Source organism: Haliotis rufescens, unplaced genomic scaffold (assembly GCF_023055435.1).
Source record: "Haliotis rufescens isolate VD_foot unplaced genomic scaffold, xgHalRufe1.0.p SCAF_7, whole genome shotgun sequence".
Classification (NCBI taxonomy): Eukaryota; Metazoa; Mollusca; class Gastropoda; order Lepetellida; family Haliotidae; genus Haliotis; species Haliotis rufescens.
This window is the reverse complement of record NW_025964361.1, coordinates 6,761,332-6,781,535: the sequence shown is the minus strand read 5'-3', so window position 1 is coordinate 6,781,535 and position 20,204 is coordinate 6,761,332. Positions and strand designations below refer to the sequence as shown.

At 42.6% G+C, this 20,204-nt stretch overlaps 1 protein-coding gene across 5 annotated transcripts in view; it reads right to left on the bottom strand.

Annotated features, from left to right (window-relative positions):
* LOC124144506 (cytoplasmic dynein 2 heavy chain 1-like) overlaps window positions 1-20,204 on the bottom strand; it is a 94,030-nt gene that overhangs the window by 54,852 nt on the left and 18,974 nt on the right. For all 5 annotated transcript variants that reach the window (XM_046513936.2, XM_046513938.2, XM_046513940.2 and 2 more), the window contains exons 14-32: window positions 19,321-19,460; window positions 18,055-18,283; window positions 15,998-16,125; window positions 14,935-15,178; window positions 14,269-14,418; window positions 13,419-13,621; window positions 12,647-12,802; window positions 11,641-11,752; window positions 10,078-10,248; window positions 9,645-9,803; window positions 8,326-8,549; window positions 7,769-7,901; window positions 7,177-7,407; window positions 6,651-6,764; window positions 5,295-5,572; window positions 4,023-4,162; window positions 3,477-3,595; window positions 2,284-2,466; window positions 1,633-1,856 (exon numbers count right to left, since the gene is read on the bottom strand). In XM_046513936.2, the coding sequence (XP_046369892.2) occupies window positions 1,633-1,856; window positions 2,284-2,466; window positions 3,477-3,595; window positions 4,023-4,162; window positions 5,295-5,572; window positions 6,651-6,764; window positions 7,177-7,407; window positions 7,769-7,901; window positions 8,326-8,549; window positions 9,645-9,803; window positions 10,078-10,248; window positions 11,641-11,752; window positions 12,647-12,802; window positions 13,419-13,621; window positions 14,269-14,418; window positions 14,935-15,178; window positions 15,998-16,125; window positions 18,055-18,283; window positions 19,321-19,460 (3,338 nt within the window). The remainder of the gene's footprint in view (window positions 1-1,632; window positions 1,857-2,283; window positions 2,467-3,476; window positions 3,596-4,022; window positions 4,163-5,294; window positions 5,573-6,650; window positions 6,765-7,176; window positions 7,408-7,768; window positions 7,902-8,325; window positions 8,550-9,644; window positions 9,804-10,077; window positions 10,249-11,640; window positions 11,753-12,646; window positions 12,803-13,418; window positions 13,622-14,268; window positions 14,419-14,934; window positions 15,179-15,997; window positions 16,126-18,054; window positions 18,284-19,320; window positions 19,461-20,204) is intronic.

The following is a 20,204-nucleotide window of genomic DNA, read 5'->3' as shown; positions in this document are numbered from 1 at the left end:
ACAATGCGGCGACGGAATCCCCAGACAGCCCAAGGGCCGCAAGGGGATCCGCCGCAGCCGAGGAGGTGGTACCCGCACGGGGACCCCGACCGGACGAACCGGCCACCACAGGGGTGGAGACGGACTGTACGTACAGCCGGTACCGCTCAAAATCCGCAGGCCCCAGACCTTCGCACAGGATGCACCGGGTGTCCCCGCAAGGAACCCTGCACCGCGGGCAACGATCGTGGGGATCCCGGGACGACAAAAACTTTCTGCACACCCCATAACTCCGAGGAGCAGGGGTAGAGGGGGTGGATACTGGGGACATATCCATGTCAGACATTGATTGTTTGCTATAAACAAAGAACAAAACATGGTTACAACGCACGCACCACAATGATTCACAAACGAACATTTTCACAAGAAAATAAACGAGCAATGTGAACATATAACATACACATATAACTTTTATTAAAGAAATAAGTTATGTTAACCCCCAAAACATACAAGAACAGGGGAAACGTAAAACACAACGTGCATACGCGAACCCCGCAAGTATATAGAAAAAAGGGCGGGAAAAATTTTCCGTTTGGCGGGAAAATTATAACCAAGCGTAGCTACCGCAACGCCCCATAAAAGCACAGTTTATTAGAGAATAAACAATAATAAATATCACCAAATCTTCAAGGAACGCTTCAGCAGGAGAAAACACGTCTTGCTAAGCAGACGAAGGAGACAAGAGTGAAGGGTGTCACATGGCAGCTGGGTGGCTACGCACGTGCTGCATGAGGTAATTGAGATCTCTGTGGTAGATTTCGCTATAGCAGCAGTTGTGGGAGACAACAGCCTCGGTATAACAGTGGTAACGTATTACTTAATGTAATTAGATGATACTGACATGTCTTTCAAATTCTCACCATTATGTAGATCTACATATCTAGATGTACAGGATGAGATAAAAGCAATGTCACACACTGCTTTCACACCCTTTCATACCATGGTTGAGTTGGTGATTCGCTTTACCCCACTTTCATCAGTACTGCAGCAGTATCATGGTGTTTGTTGATTAATGCTACACTCAACAATATTTCAGCCATAATTATGACAGACCCGTGAAGATTCCAGGGTAGAATAGGTCTTCAGCAAAACATGCTTGCCGTAAAAGGTGACTATGCTTGTCGTAAAAGGCGACTAACGGGATCGGGTGGTCAGGCTCGCTGACTTGGTTGATGCATGTCATCGATCCCAATTGCGTGGATCGATGCTCATGACATTAATCACTGGATTGTCTGGTCCAGACTTGATTATTTACAGACCGCCGTCATATAGCTGGAATATTGTTGAGCGCGGCGTTAACAACAAACCAACCAACCATAATTATGACAAAGGCCTGATCCAGACAAACCAGTGATTGATATTATGAGCAACATCACACGCCATCAGGGTAAACCAACGCGCAATCAACCAAGTCACACCTAATCTGATGACCTGATTCATTAAATCTCTTGTATGACAAGAACGGTTACTGGGAATCTATTTTAACCCAGAATCCCCACGAGTCGCCATGAGGAACAAACTCAGGTCCTTAGTGTACGACACAAATGCTTCAACCAAGGGGCTACTACACTGTTCTGTCATGGCTAAACTCACTTGGATAGATTGAAGATGGCGACCAGTTTCCTCCCAAGACTCTTGCCTTGTTTGAAACCCTCAGAAAAGAGGATGACCTCAGCAATTTGTTCGTTGTCAGGTTTGGACATGGCAACTGGTCGGAACAACTGTTTGAGATTATCAGGTAGTTTCTGTCGGCCTCCGTAGCCTTTCCCAGCTGGGTTCATGGTGATGAAGATGCCTGAGTTATGGTCAATGTTAATCTGGAAGGAAGGAAGAAGATATTCATACAGCAATATGAAAAAATATTTTGCATGATTAATCATGCTGCTTAAGAGTTATTTATCACAATAACATAAATTGATGCAATATGCATGTTGTGTCATTACAGCTACCAGCTACACTGACACAAGACAATCATAGCTTTGTAATTTCAAATTTTCATTGACAAAATTTGTTATCTCAAGTTTGTTCACCTGAAGTGATACAATCTAGCTTTTGACCGCTCACAATACACAAAATAGCAATTATACTCAAATGCGGACTATACACCTAATTCCAAACTAGCAATAATGCTGGTGCCTAATAATGGGAGATTCATAAATGGGCCCCGAGGCCAGCGTTATAGCGAGGGATGAGTGTAGTCAAGTGGGTAAGCTTGTGTCCAAGTTGGTGGCATCAAAGACTCACGTTTCTGTTGAGCAGCTCAATGCCAGGTAGCTTGTTCTTGATGGCATCCTGGATGACTTGAATCTGCATCGACACCGCAGACAGCACCGCCTCCTCCAGTCGGTTGAACTCGTCAAAGCATCCCCACGCTCCACACTTGACCAAGCCAATGAAGATCCGGCCCATGGACTTCACGTCAATTCCCTGAAACAGAAATAGAGTTCGGTTAAAAGACAACACTAAACACACATCTTGTTACAAAAGCTTCAGACTGACCTTAGGTATAGAAAATGCAATACAGTACATCTATCTGCAGTCCAAAGCCTGAGTCTAGTTTAATTTCTTTTTAGCCAGTAAGCTTTGATAATAATTGTACATTACCACAAAGGTCTATACGCAAAACGATGTCAAGTGACAAGTTGGGGCTAACAGACAGAGCTCCAGATAAGCTTTTGGTGTTGTGGGTATTTTACCCATGCATTTTAAAATCATTGGGTATCAGTAATTCTGAGTATTCAAATTTCTGTTACCCACTAGTTTTTACACATGTGGGTATTTAAGTTAAATATTTAAAAACACTATTCATCTAGTCCCTGCAAACTGGTGTCGTGTGGGTTCAAGAGCTTTATAGGACTCAAAAATACCACGATACTTCCACAAGAAAGTGTGATGGTAAATGATCATGATGTAACTGTCATCGTGGAGTTTGGCAAGATTGACGGAATGCCCGTTTATAATTTCAAAATAAGATGCTGATTTGCTAACTGAATACACAGGGTTACTTCACAAAATTTTGATGATACGCACAAGTTTTATTTTTGTAGCTTATCTGCTATGTTCGTTGCGTATTTGATACGCTTGGATTTTATTTTACTGCGTATTTCTGCATTTCTGATGAGTATTTTACGCAGATACGCAGCTTATCTGGAGCTCTGTAATAGGCATTTGAAAGTCTGTGGCGCAGTCATGCAGCTATAACCACATAAAACGTGTACAAAGGCTGTATACAAACCCACGCAAACTGCCCAAGTTGTCATAGACGTTACCATTCTGGTGAAACAAACTAGCACAGGTCCTTCATTAGCAGATCCTGGCACAGCAAAAAGCTGCAAATATTCACAGCAAGAAATGGCATTCTGGACAACAAGCCCACTTGTGCCCATTTTCACTGGAAGGGTTAGCCAGTGAAACAATACAATAAAACTAAGACCTACCTCATCACAGTTGAAGACAAGAACCTGTCGACCAAACAGCCCACCGAGGGCCTTCACTGACTCTGTCTTCCCTGTTCCGGCAGGGCCGTAGGGGTTACCTCCCAGACCCATGTGCATACCTACACAAGACATCTCCTTAGTACAACACAAATACATGTGGTATTGTTTATGGTGAAAATGATTTCAACAAAGATAAATTGAAAAAAAAAATAATTTCACATATTTTTTTTAAAGCAAACAAAATCATGTAACTGTCTGATAACAAAGATATTTCCGTTTCTCTGTCTGAAACAAAGTCATTTGTATCAGATAGATAAACAAAATGAATAAAGTATTAATTTTGTTTACCCAACAGCCAAGGACATTAATGTCCCCAACCATGTTTGTTTGTTGTTTAATGACCAGACAATCCAGTGATTATTATGAGCATCATCCCATGACACATCGGGGTTCGATGAAAAGCAATGAACAAAGCCACCTAGCCTAACCTCCCGGTCCATGTAATTGCCTTACAACAAGCACAGGCTGCTGGCAATCTAGTCTCACCTTGTGTGAGCGTGAGGTAGCACTTGTCTGTCAGCGGAGTGTGGACCAGCTTCTGAGCGTTGCCCTGGTACTCGTAGGTGTACTCGAACTCAGAATCCACCATCCTCATACAACACAGCCCATCACGTCTCAGGTAGTATCTGCAAGATCACAGACCTCACCTTCAGTGTGACCACATTGCATAACACCTGACTGAGGATGACTTCACTACCAAAAAACCCATGAAGAATACATCTGCAGCACACAGTTGATACACACACTATATATCACAAAGTGATGCAACTCCTAGATGTTTACCACTTTAATAAAACCCACAAGTATGGGTATGGTGATGAAAAACCAGAAATCATTATCAGGCAAACCTTGGATTTGAATCCACTGTCCTAGGAATCTGGCACACCTAAGGGAAGCAACTCTGTAAAGCAAATTCTGGCACTTGCACATTTAGGCCACTATGGTTCACCTCCCCATAACCATATATCTGTAAATCCCTATGAAATGTTGAGTAGCATTCGTGAATAAGGTGACAGAAGAAAATATTAAACAATTGACTGGATGAAAAGACATTAGAAGAGAATATAATCTAACACATTGGGCACCAATCGTTTAAGGCAGCGTTAGAAATTGGCACTAGTCCTGTATTCCTTACCAAACTGCCCAATAGGAAAGGTATCCTAAGGACTAGTAGAAATTGGCCCATTTTAAGGGTTTTGCTATATGTTATCATTATAAGGACTAGTGGACAAAAACGGTTAGTTTCTAACCCTGTAAGGGCTTTACAAGTATGTGATGCCTTACAGAACACAGCCAACCTGAACTAAGATTCTATCAATAGTCCCCACATGATTAATTCTCTATGTATGACCCTGTTCAGGGATTTATCAAGATATACTCAGAGGCTGGTATTCAGTTCCAAGTCTGCATCCAATGTTAGAAATAAAAAACAAACAAATTAAAATTACAAATTTCCATTTCATGTAATTATAGTTATAAGCAGCGATAACCAATATTGCAGAGGTGATTTGTACTTCACTGACAACAGGACCAAAATAGAGGATCTAAAAGGCTTCAGTGCTTAGTTTTACACTATTTCGTTGACAAACATCCCAAAATTGAAAGAAACAATGAGTTTTTCCCAGTATGCCTGTCAGGGTCACCTAGTATGTAATCCTAGAGAACCCCCTGCCTGTTACCTCTCCCCTTCACCAGCCTTCAATCTACAGTGAATCTCAGACCCACAGATTCTCCCCACAACCAGTTTCCCAGGTTTACCTGAGCTGTTTCTGCCACTGCCAGTCAGCCGTGCTCTTGATACCACTGTTCATGAGAAAGTGGATGACATCTATGGCATGAATGGTATCCAGAATGAGAGCCTTGAGCTTCAGCTCCAGCACATGGGCTTCTCCTTCCTTGCCTGCGCCGGCAAGGTCCACGCTGGTGTACGACTCCAGCTGGTTCTCAATCTCCGCCAGGAAGGACCGCAGTCCGCCTCGCTTCAACGCCTCCTCACAGTTCTCTGTGAAGCGGATCTGCTCCCCGAGACACAGGATCTGTACAAGAAGGTTAAGACAGTACAGTGACTCCACAATGAAGGAACACAGAGACAGGACCATAACACAAGACTATGCACACTGGTCTCGTGACAATTTTCAGCATAGTGAGTGAGTGAGTGAGTTGGGTTTAACGCCGCTTTTAACAATATTCCAGTTATATCGCGGCGTGTCAGCTTAATGTGGGAGGAAAGCCGGAAGTGATGCAGGTCTCAGACGTTTACCACTTCGGTGAAACCCACGAGCACGGGTATGGTGCTGACAAACGTAGAAACATAATCGGGCGAACCGGGATTCGAACCAACAATCATAGGTTTCTGGCGTGCCCAAGGGACGCAACTCTGCACAGTGAATCACGGCGCCTTAGATGACTGGGCCACCCGTGCCCCCAGTTTTCAGCATAAGTTTTGACGTTGTAATAAGGCTTTGTATGAAGCTGAGACATTGTCTTGATGTAATCATGTCATAATTCATTAGATTGTTATACATAACAAAATTGGAGTTGGTACAGAGTGGTGTTTGAATGATTAATTATAAATACTTCGACTGCCATTTTGTTTGAGTGTAGCGCCCCTTTAATGCTGCTTTCTAAAGTATTTCAGTGACACCATGCCATCACAGATTACTGTGGGAGGAAAGCCCAATATGATACAGAATGCAGATGTTTACTGCTTATGTGAAACACAAACTCTGCCCAATAAAATTATAGCCTCTCAGATCCTTGAGCCACCGATCTTGATAAAGACAACTTCCATTAAGTCCCAAGTCAGGAAAATCTAACAATAAAGAAGTAAGAAACAGCATAGTTTATAAGATTAGTTTATGATCTAGTTTATTTTGAAAACCTATCTTACATGTGCCTTGGACAAGTTTTGATGGTAAGCACCTACAGAGATCTGTCACTCTTACGCCACTTTTATCAATATTCCAGCAATATCACAGCAAGAGATTCCAGAACATAGGCTTCACACATTGTAGCCATGTGGGGAATCTTTGGGGTGATGAGTGAATGCTCTAACCACCAGGCTACCCCACTGTCACCATCTGGGATGTGCTATGGTTGTTTAACACGCCTTACCTGTGATGGGTACCGGTTGGGGTCGAGGCCACTAGATTTGTTGTCCTTGAGGCAGTCTTTCAGCAACTCTCTCAGCGTGTCCTTCATCTCTTCTGCCAGTTTGCTGAGCCAGATCTGGTCAGGAATGGACGAGGATAAATAATTATTTAAATCAACTAAAAATAACACACAAACACAGACACACCACACACAGACACAGACAGACAGACAGACAGACAGAGACATACAGATAGACATAGAGATAGACATTGAGACAGACACAGAGACAGACAGACAGACACACAGACAGACAGACACACAGACAGATAGACATAGAGACAGACAGACAGACAGGCAGACAGACAGACAGGGACACATATGAAGTAAAGTGGAGAAGTTGAAAGCCAAGATTTCAAGACTTCAAGCAAATCATTTAAAGAACAAAATTCTTCTTACTGAAGGAAATCTCAATGCCAAAACAATCAGTGTGTGTCTAATGTCTGCGAAGTAAGTACCACTGACAACAAATATTCTCATCACTACATACCTCAACCTCTGGCATGATCTTGACCTTGCGTTTGAGAGGAACCACCTCCCCCTCCAGGGACTTCATGGCGAGGATGTGCTCGCAGGTGTCGTCAAACTGTACCGAGTGTATTCCAGCAAACAGCTTCTTCAGGTGGGACTGGATGACGTTGGGATTCGTGGACTGACCCAGAATCTCCAGCAAGTCATCGTCACCAATGAAGTAGAATCTTGGGAACAGCGAACGCTTCTCCTGGTAACAACATAAATATTGGAGAGTGGAGGGACCTGATCGTGAATGTGAAACAAGTATCTTTCTAAAGAAGAAAAATATCTACCACATTACTGTAATGCAAAGGAGCCAAAGACGATACTTTGAGAATACATCTGGTTCTTGCATATAAGTAATATCAAGTCCAATGAAACCTTGGTAATCCAAACAGAACCATTATCAGTGAGATTTGCATTGAAATATTTCTGGACCATTAAGTGTTAAACCATTAATATGTAAAATTTCTAACAGTAATGATTTGGAATGCAGAAGTAACAGGGTCTCATTATACTTAAATGGCATCGTAATAAATTCTAATAAAGTGCTTCTTGTATGTCCTAACCTCCAGGAACTCGTTGAGCGACTTCTGACACCTCTGTAGCTGGTCCAGACTTGTAGACAGCAGGTTCCGTAGCCCCGCCTTGCTCACCAGTGACAGGACGCGGTTGTCTCGGTGCACGTCCATCATGATGTTCCTGCATACAAGGACTGAACTTTCAACTACTGGCTCACATATGTCCTTTTTACTTCCTATGTTTTTGACACCACAGGAAGCAATATTTAGGCTATATTTGGGTTGCCTGTACTTTCCCTTATCGAGTCTGGAGCAGACAAACCAGTGATTGACATTATGAGCATGTTGTCAGGGTGCATTGACCAATTAAACATGTCACTGAGTCCACTTGATACATTAAGTCAGCTCTCAATAGATTACTGGGGTTATTTTGTAACCAGGAATTCCCTTGGATGGCTCAGATTAGACTACATGCAAATGTACTAAGATATTCATAAATTTTCATTTCTTAGATCAGCTGGATCACATTAAACTTTCTTTTTCAAAACTTCAGAAATTATAACACACAATATTTATATTGAACAAAATTACAATCAACCACAAACCTGAAGTCGTCATCCACTCTCTTGAAGCGACCCTGTTCTCGTGGCAGAGCTCCACGGCCAAAGATGGGTTCAAGGTAGACCCACTTCCTCTGTATCTGGTTGAGGTTGTGGAGGAACTCGTCCAGGTCAGCCAGGCGCTGCTCCCACACTGATGCCTTGTCCTCGAAACTCTTGTAGTACGGAGAGTCCTTGAGGGACTGCAGAAGGCACTGATTGTCTCCTACCTAGAGGACAAAACACACAACTCAACATAAACATGAACTCTTGTAGTATGGACAGTCCTTGAGGGACTGCAGAAGGCACTGGTTGTCTCCTACCTAGAGGACAAAACACACAACTCAACATAAACATGAACTCTTGTAGTATGGAGAGTCCTTGAGGGACTGCAGAAGGCACTGGTTGTCTCCTACCTAGAGGACAAAACACACAACTCAACATAAGGTGAGGTGAAATGGGGTTTAACGTCACGTTCAAGATTACTGTACTTATACAGCAACGTGCATTCACGTGTGTGTGTGCGTGTGTGGCTGCTTGTACTAGTCATGGTGCTTGCTCAATGAGATGCCATGCCGCAGTTGAACATGAATACCCCACTCAGACACTGTATACTTAATGCAGAGCGCCAGACAGGGTAACAACAAGTACCATCTTTTAACATCTCTTGGCATGACGCGGACAGGGATCAAACCCTGGACCTTCCACTCTCCGAGCAGACGCTCTACAACTAGACCACGGAGGCGGTCCTAACTCAATATAAACATGAGAGAGTGACAGAGTGGGTGAGTGAAATGCATTCAGAGCAGCCTTTTAGTTACATTATGGCATGTCAGGGAGGAGTGAGTGAGTGAGTAAGGTTTTACGTCGCTTTTAGCAATATTCCAGCAATATCACAGCGGGGGACACCAGAAACGGGCTTTACACATTGTACCCATGTCGGGAATCGAACCTGGGTCTTCGGCGTGACAAGCGAACACTTTAACCTTTAAGCTATCCCTGTCAGGGAGGAAAGATCAAAGCTTATAGACTACGTTATATAGGATTCAAACTAACAAGGGGATCCTGACATTGCTAAGGGTAACAACTCTGCACAGTGAATTGTGTTTAATACTACTGAAGCACTCATGTCCCCTGTACTGTAATGTAAGTACTTATGGAATAAATATAGTCATTAGGATGACATTGTTGTTGAAACAAAATTAGAATTAATAACAGATAATATCCAAAGCAGTTTTTTGTATATTGTATAAGTAACAATCACATAGGTTAGTTTATCGAGTTAAGATCCTACACATGTATGTCAATAACCTCTCTATACTCACCTGATTGACAATATCCTTCCATTCCTTGATGACATGAATGGTATTTTTGTTGCTGTCTTCGTATTCTGTCAGCGCAAACACCGCCCCTGCACCCCACAGCTCCAGCTCTCGGATAGCTTCACGGATAGTTACCTCCCCTTGGGCTCTCTGGTTCAACTCCTGTAGACAATACAAGTCAAAGAAAGATTGAATGAATTTTTAATTTTATGCCAAACAGTCACACAAATACCCTTAATGGTTTAAAGTCAGATACCTATGAACATGAAAGCATGTACCACTAACCACAAACTTGGACATACGTTAATGTGAAATCCTCACATTTGGAGATCATTCATTTCCTGAAACCATCAGACACATGCCAACTTAAGTCATGATCTAATGCATGAACTTATCACCCGTGGAATAAACAGTGTAATCTTGTACAAAAGATGACCTTGAGAGCATCTGCATTGATGATGATGTTGTCGCTGACAGCCAGGATGTGTCCGAAGGTGAGTTTCTCCAGCGTTGTTCCCTTGGGCATGTGTAGGAGTCGGAACAGCTCCATCCAGTGATCCTGGGAGAGGGGCTCGCCTCGCACCCACTTCAGCACTGGCAGCACATTCTATAGATAAAGTTAAAATAAGCATTAAATACTCATATCTGATGCCAATATCACATATCGGGTTGTGTGCAAGACCAGATATATTGTACAGATTTCAAGATCTGCTCTGGAAAGGAGCACTACCGCCATTTTCAGTCTAAGTCAAAGTCGCTGCCATGGAAACTAAAAACAAAATGTTTAAAAAATCGAAACTATCAAAGGCACCAATTCATCACTCGATCTATCTATGTGCCAAGTTTGGTAAAGATATCTCTCATGATTTTTTAGTTCAGCTCTGGAAACGAAACGTAAGGAGCGGACAAACAGATGAAAGTACAGACAGACAGCACCCTTTCCTATATCCCCCTTCCAATTCATGGTGGGTCATAATTACATCGTTTTTAAAATAATCAGGAGAAATTAATAAATACTTGAAGATATTTCTTCTCAGGCATGACTTATTTCAATTAATTTCAAATATACATGTATGTAAGACCTTGTATTTATTCAGGCATTGATAAATAAATAACAGTCATATTTAGCATAACATCAAGTCTTTTGCGCTGAACCATGTTTTCTGAGTTGTAGGTGAAGTGTCATGTGATTGAGTTATCCCTGTCATAATATTCACAGCAATTTGACCTCAAAGATCAGAAGTTGCCATTGCCAGAAAGGTATGATGAAAAGATTGTGACATAATTGATTAACATAAAACAGTGACAAATTTAGCCTGCAACACAACTTCCTGAGGTAAGGGAGTTAACTGACTATAAAGGCCAGTTTCCACCCTTGGAATTTCAGAGTTATATTTTGGCTGGACTAACGAGTCTACGCATAATCCAATCAAAATCATATAACGAACTAGACACCACTGATAACACTAGGTGTTCGAGAAAAGGGTTAGCATGTCCTGCCTTACTAGAAGCACCCGTCATTCACACAATTTGCATAAAAAGTATGTGTTTGTAGCCTGACAATGCACAGCAGTGCTCCTGTCATGTGAAGGCAACCTGCCACAAATCCAGACATACCGTATTCGACGTAATAAGCGCCCCGCTCCAATAAGCGCCCACGGCGACATTTGCTAAGATATTGGCTAGTGAACAATCCAAATTAGCACCCCTTCCGATTGATCACTGTACACAAGACTTATTTATTCGCGTATAATACGCACTCGTGGGTTATATGCACCCTTAATTATGGGCATTTAATTCTGGAAAAATATATCTGTCGTACATAAAGCATAAACCTCGAAATTTATCTTTCAACTCTGTTTTTTTCACCAAAATAATATTCTAATAAGAGCCCACTATTTCTAATTTTGAGAGCGCCCTGGGTGCTTATTTCGTCGAATACGGTAACAAAACATGTCAGCCCAAACATACAACAGCCCAGTGTGTCATGTCTGCCTACCTTGTACTTGTCAATGTCCTTCTGCAGTCTAACTGTCATCGTGGTGGTTTCCTCGGACTTGAGTCTCTCGTACCAGCCACCTAGGAACTCCTCGAATCTGTACGCTTTGCTCCTGAAACATGGCACAGTCGGTCAATGGGACTGCTTCGTGTGGAGGTCAATTGTCACATGGTCATAATGTTCACCATGTCTACTAGATTGTATGTGACAGGCATATGCTGCATCATGGGCAGGTAGCTGTAACTATGACAAAGCACCAATGTACGTTGTAAATGGTGTTTAAGCAAAGAGAACAAAACATAGCACTCATAAAGGATTTAACATAATGTATGTTACGTAGAATTCAACTCAGGCTGTAACCCAAATAGCTCTCAGGGATAAGTAGCTGACATGGACGAGCATGCAAATGTTTTGTTATTATCAAATTCTGCTGGGGGCACGGGTGGCCTAGTCGTCTAAGGCACTGCGATTCGCTGTGTAGAGTTGCGTCCCTTGGGCACGCCAGAAACCTACGATTGTGGGTTCGAATTCCAGTTTGCCCCGATTATGTTTCTGGGTTTGTCAGCACCATACCCGTGCTCGTGGGTTTCACCGAAGTGGTAAACGTATGAGATCTGCATCACTTGGGGCTTTCCTCCCACATTAAGCTGACACGCCGCGATATAACTGGAATACTCTCAAAAGTGGCACTAAACCCAACACTCACTCACACAAATTCTGCCCCTCCACACATCAATATCATTCATGCATAGTTTCAGATTTCTTGGCTTCTGAGAACATATCACAGAAAAATAATATATTAATGCTGAATTCCACACACAAAAATTTCAGAAACGAATTTCAGCAGTTACAGTTCTACAAAAGAAATAGAAAAGGTTGTTTTCAAAATATCACCTACAATTTAAAAACAACTTGTGATAATTATCATTCACACAAAGTCACATCTTTGTGTCTTTCTTCAAATAGACAAACTGAAAAGGGAGACACTATTCCAGTAAAGTTTTACCTAAATGATATCCAATCTTCCTTGGCCAATTCCTGCAGTCCACCATTGAACTCCTCATACAGTTTCCACATGCTCTGATAGTTCTTCAAGTCACTGGCTATCTCATCCACGATAGACAAGTCTGGTTGTTCCATCTCGAAGTGCTCACAGTCCGACCTGGAAGTACGAGATCAGAAGTAGATGACAGGGCTGTACCAGGAACATCTTCAGATTTAATAATATATTAAAATATTATTGTAACATATTATATTCTTGGACTAAATTTAATGACAATGTTGTAACAATGCACACTAACAAGTGTTGTTCACAAAGTGCATTATATTTTTTAACTCCATTTAACATGTAAATGGACATTTATGTTCTATTTTCAGGTCCCCAGGGATTATACATCCGACCTGTATGTACGGCACCTGAAGGTTAGCAAACACATGACCATATCAGCCTACTTGGTACCCATTCTCTGCTGTGTGAACAGATGAATACTGACAGCAGGAGTGAGCGACAATGATAATCATTGTCACAACATCTTCAATCATAGTGATTTACTGGTGGTAAATGCTTTGCATGTCTAGCCACATCCTATGACAACTCTAAATCTGCAAATTCACATCATCTGTCCTCAGTATTTCAAAGAACTTTTCCACTCATATGACATAGTGGCCATCTTTTGTAACCACCTCTAACAACAAGCATGGGTATGTTGCTAGATTGGACCACCCTAAACTCAGAATATGTCTTCAATGGAAGAAGAACTTGTCACTGCAACACTCACATGAGTTTTGTCTTGGACTCCATCAGTTCCTCAAACTCCTGCTTCTTCTCGTTGATGACCTGGACGGCCTGCTCACACTTCTCTTGGTCGCCCTCCAGGGCATCGTCGCCGGGCTTCAGCTGGTGCCAGCGGGCCGAGAACTTCTCCACCTCCTGCTGGAAGGCCTTGACCCTGGAGTCCACGTTGCTCTTCATCACCTCCACCTACCCCAGACACAAAATGTAGGATTATGTCAAAGTAGCATGGAGGATCCCCTCCACCTTCACCAGACACAAAATGTAGGATTATGTCAAAGTAGCATGGAGGATCCCCTCCACCTTCACCAGACACAAAATGTAGGATTATGTCAAAGTAGCATGGAGGATCCCCTCCACCTTCACCAGACACAAAATGTAGGATTATGTCAAAGTAGCATGGAGGATCCCCTCCACCTTCACCAGACACAAAATGTAGGATTATGTCAAAGTAGCATGGAGGATCCCCTCCACCTTCACCAGACACAAAATGTAGGATTATGTCAAAGTAGCATGGAGGATCCCCTCCACCTTCACCAGACACAAAATGTAGGATTATGTCAAAGTAGCATGCAGGATGCATTCCACCTTCACCAGACACAAAATGTAGGATTATGTCAAAGTAGCATGGAGGATGCATTCCACCTACCCCAGAAATAAGATGTAGAATAACGTCACAGTAGCAAAGCTACTTCAGCTATATCACCATCAAAAAGCACAGTACTGCGCTGATCACAGACCAAGAAACTGTGGTGCTCTATATAGCTCATGACCATTCTACACCCCCAAACACCATAAACTCTGAATTCATGCGTCTACCATGATGTGCAACGGACCTGTTCCTTGACCATCAGCTGGTGGCTCTCCATCATCAGCTCGAACTTGTCCCACCGCCCCTGAAGCTGTCCCAGGGACTCCACGCCACCCCCGGCCACTGACCGCAGTAGCTTGTTCTTAGACTCTGTCTTGTTAAACAGGGGCTGTATCTGTGAGGAGAGAGAATCACATCAGTGCATGCATACATTGAAAAGATGCATGTGTATTTTTCTGAATGGAAAAAGTCTTGAGTAGCTTTTTCATGAAGGTATTTGATGAAAATACATGTACTACTCAGCATCTTATGCATGAAGAAGAGCTTAACATTAAACACATAATGATTGTGAAACAAACTGACAGTAAAATAGTTCATTCCTTTAACAAACATAATACTTCAAAACAAAGCAGTCAGTGTTTGCAAGACACTTATGGGTGAGTGGTGAATATTATTTGATGCCGCAGTCAGCACTATTCAAGACATGTAGTGGCAGCCTATGGCTATTCAAGCCTACTTCAAACAGACCAGTGGTTGATAGCATGAGCAACAATGACACAATCAGACTGGTCACATATTGTCACCATCTAATTCTCATTAATCAGTTCATCAGCCATGGGGAGCTGGGGACCTAATTATTTGGAATCCCAACAGAGCCAGCTATTCTGAAGCAAAGGACATTCTCACATACCTCTTTCTTACTCTTAGCAAACTCTGCATGTTTGGAGTTGGCATCGCCAATCTCCTCCACAGTGTTGGGACGTTTGGACAGGGTCTCCATAGCTGTGTTGAGGAAGGAGTCTATCTGGGTGACATCAGCTGCGATGGATTTCCTCAGGGAGTTGAGCAGGGCATCAAACAGTCGCTGGATGTGATCATCAATAACAGCCTTCACCGGTGTAGTGTTCACGGTGATGCAGTCCACCTTGATCTGACTGTAACAGAGTGAGTGAGTGGGGTGGGTTTAACCCTGATTTCAGCTGTGTTTCAGTTGTACCACAGCACATGAGTTTCCTGGAAAGTTATGTATTTACCACTTTTGTAAATCATAGAAGTAGTTTTACCAGGCTTATGTTTTTTCAATTTTAATGGGCGCCTTACCCTCAACCTAAAACAGAACAACCCTGAAGACAAAAAGGGTGTCCAAAGGCTAAGATGGTAACCATATCAGTGAAGCGTAAGTCAGTTTAGGGACAGTCGACAGCCCAGTACATTTCACACATCCAACAACCACATTAGGTGCCAGAAACCTTACAAATAATTGATCAATTGCATTGTATACAACTATCAGTCCACTGCAAATACTTTACGGAGAGAACAAAGCTTTATCTGACAGGGGTTAATACATACACATGTATAACATCAAACTGCACTTTAAACAGAACAAGCATATTTGTTTTTCAACCCACCAAACAACCCAAATACAAAACTGCTCCATTACTTTATTTTAAATTTTTATTTAACCTACCCAAGCAAATTTTAGCAAAACATATATAAACAGTGGATCCTCACATGAAGTTGTTTACACAAAAATGAAGAATATGAACAACAGACATCCAAATGGGGCAAAATCATAATGATTCATTTAATAAGTGATATGAAAATTTGCAGATATTGCCAGAAAGAAATCCATGAAAGTTATGTTGGCAAAGTGCGTTTACAATAAATGTTCCCAGAAGGCATATGTTGGTCAAGCATGCTACAGCCTGTGGCCCCTGCAGTAGATAATAGGACAAGACACATGACAGTGTTACCTGGGTAGCTTCTCTGCATCCCTTCCCCGAGTTTTGAGTGCCTTGAAGTTCTTCTCCCAGTCGGAGATCTCCACCAGGTTGTCCAGCACAAACTGATCCAGGTCCAGACTCCCCAGCACCACCCAGTCCTGCACACAAACACACACACTCAATGGCTGTCACAACACAAACTGATCCAGGTCCAGACTCCCCAGCACCACCCAGTCCTTCACACAACCACACACACTCAATGGCTGTCACAACACAAACTGATCCAGGTCCAGACTCCCCAGCACACAACCACACACACTCAATGGCTGTCACAACACAAACTGATCCAGGTCCTGACTCCCCAGCACCACCCAGTCCTGCACACAACCACACACACTCAATGGCTGTCACAGCACAAACTGATCCAGGTCCAGACTCCCGAGCACCACCCAGTCCTGCACACAACCACACACACTCAATGGCTGTCACAACACAAACTGATCCAGGTCCAGACTCCCCAGCACCACCCAGTCCTGCACACAACCACACACACTCAATGGCTGTCACAACACAAACTGATCCAGGTCCAGACTCCCGAGCACCACCCAGTCCTGCACACAACGACACACACTCAATGGCTGTCACAACACAAACTGATCCAGGTCCTGACTCCCCAGCACCACCCAGTCCTGCACACAACCACACACACTCAATGGCTGTCACAGCACAAACTGATCCAGGTCCAGACTCCCCAGCACCACCCAGTCCTGCACACAACCACACACACTCAATGGCTGTCACAACACAAACTGATCCAGGTCCTGACTCCCCAGCACCACCCAGTCCTGCACACAACCACACACACTCAATGGCTGTCACAACACAAACTGATCCAGGTCCAGAGTCCCCAGCACCACCCAGTCCTGAACACAACGACACACACTCAATGGCTGTCACAACACAAACTGATCCAGGTCCAGACTCCCCAGCACCACCCAGTCCTGCACACAACCACACACACTCAATGGCTGTCACAACACAAACTGATCCAGGTCCAGACTCCCGAGCACCACCCAGTCCTGCACACAACGACACACACTCAATGGCTGTCACAACACAAACTGATCCAGGTCCAGACTCCCGAGCACCACCCAGTCCTGCACACAACCACACACACTCAATGGCTGTCACAACACAAACTGATCCAGGTCCAGACTCCCCAGCACCACCCAGTCCTGCACACAACGACACACACTCAATGGCTGTCACAACACAAACTGATCCAGGTCCAGACTCCCCAGCACCACCCAGTCCTGCACACAACCACACACACTCAATGGCTGTCACAACACAAACTGCTTTCAACCAGAGCTCCATATAAGCTGCGTATCTGCGTAAAATACTCATCAGAAATGCAGAAATACGCAGTAAAATAAAATCCAAGCATATCAAATACGCAACGAACATTACAGATAAGCTACAAAAATAGAACTTGTGCGTATCATCAAAATATTGTGCAGTAACCCTGCGTATTCGATTAGCGAATTAGCGAACTTATTTTGAAATGATAAACGGGCATTCCTTCAACTTGCAAAACTCCACGATGACAGTTAGATCACGATCATTTGCCATCACACTTTCTTGTGGAAGTATCGTGGTATTTTTGAGTCCTATAAAGCACTCGAATCCACACGACACCAGTTTGCAGGGACTAGATGAATAGTGTTTTTAAATATTTAACTTAAATACCCACATGTGTAAAACTAGTGGGTAACAGAAATTTGAATACCCAGATAGAATTACTGATACCCAATGATTTTAAAATGCATGGGTAAAATACCTACAACACCAAAAGCTTATCTGGAGCTCTGTTTCAACTTAGTTAACTTTAACCTTGCTAGACTGAAAGGAATGTTACTTGTCTCTGACGTCAGACAAGTGGCTCAATAGGCAACCAGCATCAAGATAGTGTGATCTGTAGTTCTCAAACATGTGCCTATGTCAGTGACATCCTGCTTATAATTCTACTGTTAGATGATTTACCAGCAAGTTTGGCAAAATGCATTATGTCGTAGTGGTTTGTCTACCTTAAACTGGTCCATGACTGTATGGAGCCGGTGTAGGAGGGCGTTGCCCTTCTTGTAACAGGTGACAAAACCCTCAGCGTTGCGGTCGATCATAGCAGGGAAGATGAGATTCTCTGTTGATTCACCAACACCCTTGAAGTTGTTTGGAATGCTGATGAATTTCTTCAGCTCTCTGAAGTACTTGGCCTTCACTTCCTCAAATGGTGGACGGAACTGGAGGCGTTGTTGTCTGTGGTGGAAGAGGACCGTTACTATTACTCCAGACCATAGATTACTGTGACAGTCTACATCAATCACAACAGAATGACACTTCATGAGACTTATCTCCTGAGCAAACTATACAGGGGTTGAACATTAGCTGTTGAATAAAACAACACAAAGTAAAACTTTTAGATTAAAAAAAAAAAAAACAAGCATGAAATACTCATATTCCAACACCACCATTTTCAGTCTAAGTTAAAGTCGTTGCCATGGAAACTCAACAAATAAATTTTCAAAAATCCCAAACTATCAAAAGGCACCAGTTCACCGCTAGACCTATCTATGTGCCAAATTTGGTTAAGATATCTCTCATGCTTTGTAAGTTCTGTTCCGGAAACAAAACGTGATGGACGGACGGACGAAGGACTGACGGCACCCATTTCTATATCCCCCTTCCACTTCGTGACAAGGATAATAAAATATGTGAAGTAAATGTGAAGATGTATTTGGGAATAAGGATTTATAATAAGATTGAGTGAGTGAGTATAACTGTTTAGCAAACCAGTGGTTGATAGCACAAGCAATGAACCACACTGCTGCATCATGAGACTCAATCAGCCAGGTCATGCCTTATGATCATCCAATCTCATGTTACAACTGGAGGTATCTTTTCACAGGAATTACAAAGAGCAACAGCCTAATTGAAGTAACTTGATTCACGAAAGCCAGGTTTTACGGTATGCTTTCAGAATAATACCTAACATTTTCAATTTTCATTTCATTCACCTACTACCCGTAAAGATCTGGGGTAGAATAGGTCTTCAGCAACCCATGCTTGCCGTAAAAGGCGACTATGCTTGTCGTAAAAGGTGACTAACGGGATTGGGCGGTCAGGCTCGTTGACTTGGTTGATGCATGTCATCAATCCCAATTGCGTGGATCGATGCTCATGATATTAATCACTGGATTGTCTGGTCCAGACTCGATTATTTACAGACCGCCGCCATATAGCTGGAATATTGCTGAGTGCGGCGTTAAACAACAAACCAACCATCATTCACCTACCTGTATGTAAGTTCCACTTTAATCTCCGGCAGGTTCTCATTGAGGGCTTCCAGACCAATCTGGTACTGGTGCTCCAGGGCTTTGTACATCTGCCTGTCCCAGTGGGCCTTCCATGGCTTCATGTTCTCACTGGTGAAACCCTGTCACGATATGCAATAATTGCTGCATTAGGAGTGGTTCACATCCATCCATAGGACTACCAAGATCTAACACATCATTTGATTGGGTGGCTAAATGCAAGGGAGATCACTCTCATATGACAGTTTCAAAGGTAGATAACTCTTGATGACATAACACACTAGAGAAAATTATGTTTTTCATTTGCTTTACAAACATGTGCAACGAATGAGGTGACAACATTTGATAAATAGTATCAGCACATAATACTGAGCCTATTTTAGAAAAATCAGACCGTCCTTAGATGCTATGTAACATGATGACAAGTAACAGATTTGATCCCATGGCATATAAATAGGGGTGGCTATTTTAGGCATTGGAACTATTGCAATAGTATTGTGATTGTGTAAAACACTATTTTGATAAGAGTATTCTGTATTACAATCAGAGAATCTTTATCTTACAAATCTTCATATTTCCTAGATTTACTCTACATGAAGTCAAGTCTACCACATGAATCCTTTTCCTATTTTGGTAGATTGCAAGGGACCTTGATAGAGATTTAAAGGAGATAGCTCTTAATGTTTTTGTAAGCTGCTGAATATTTTCTTAATGAGTGAGTGAGTGAGTTAATATAACATCACATCGGCAATATTTCAGCCATATTGTGACAAATTTTCTAAATGGAAATGAATGTAATGTGTTAACTAGGGTTGTGATTTATTTTACGTATGTTTGTAATTATACACAGGGTCAAGTATGTAGAG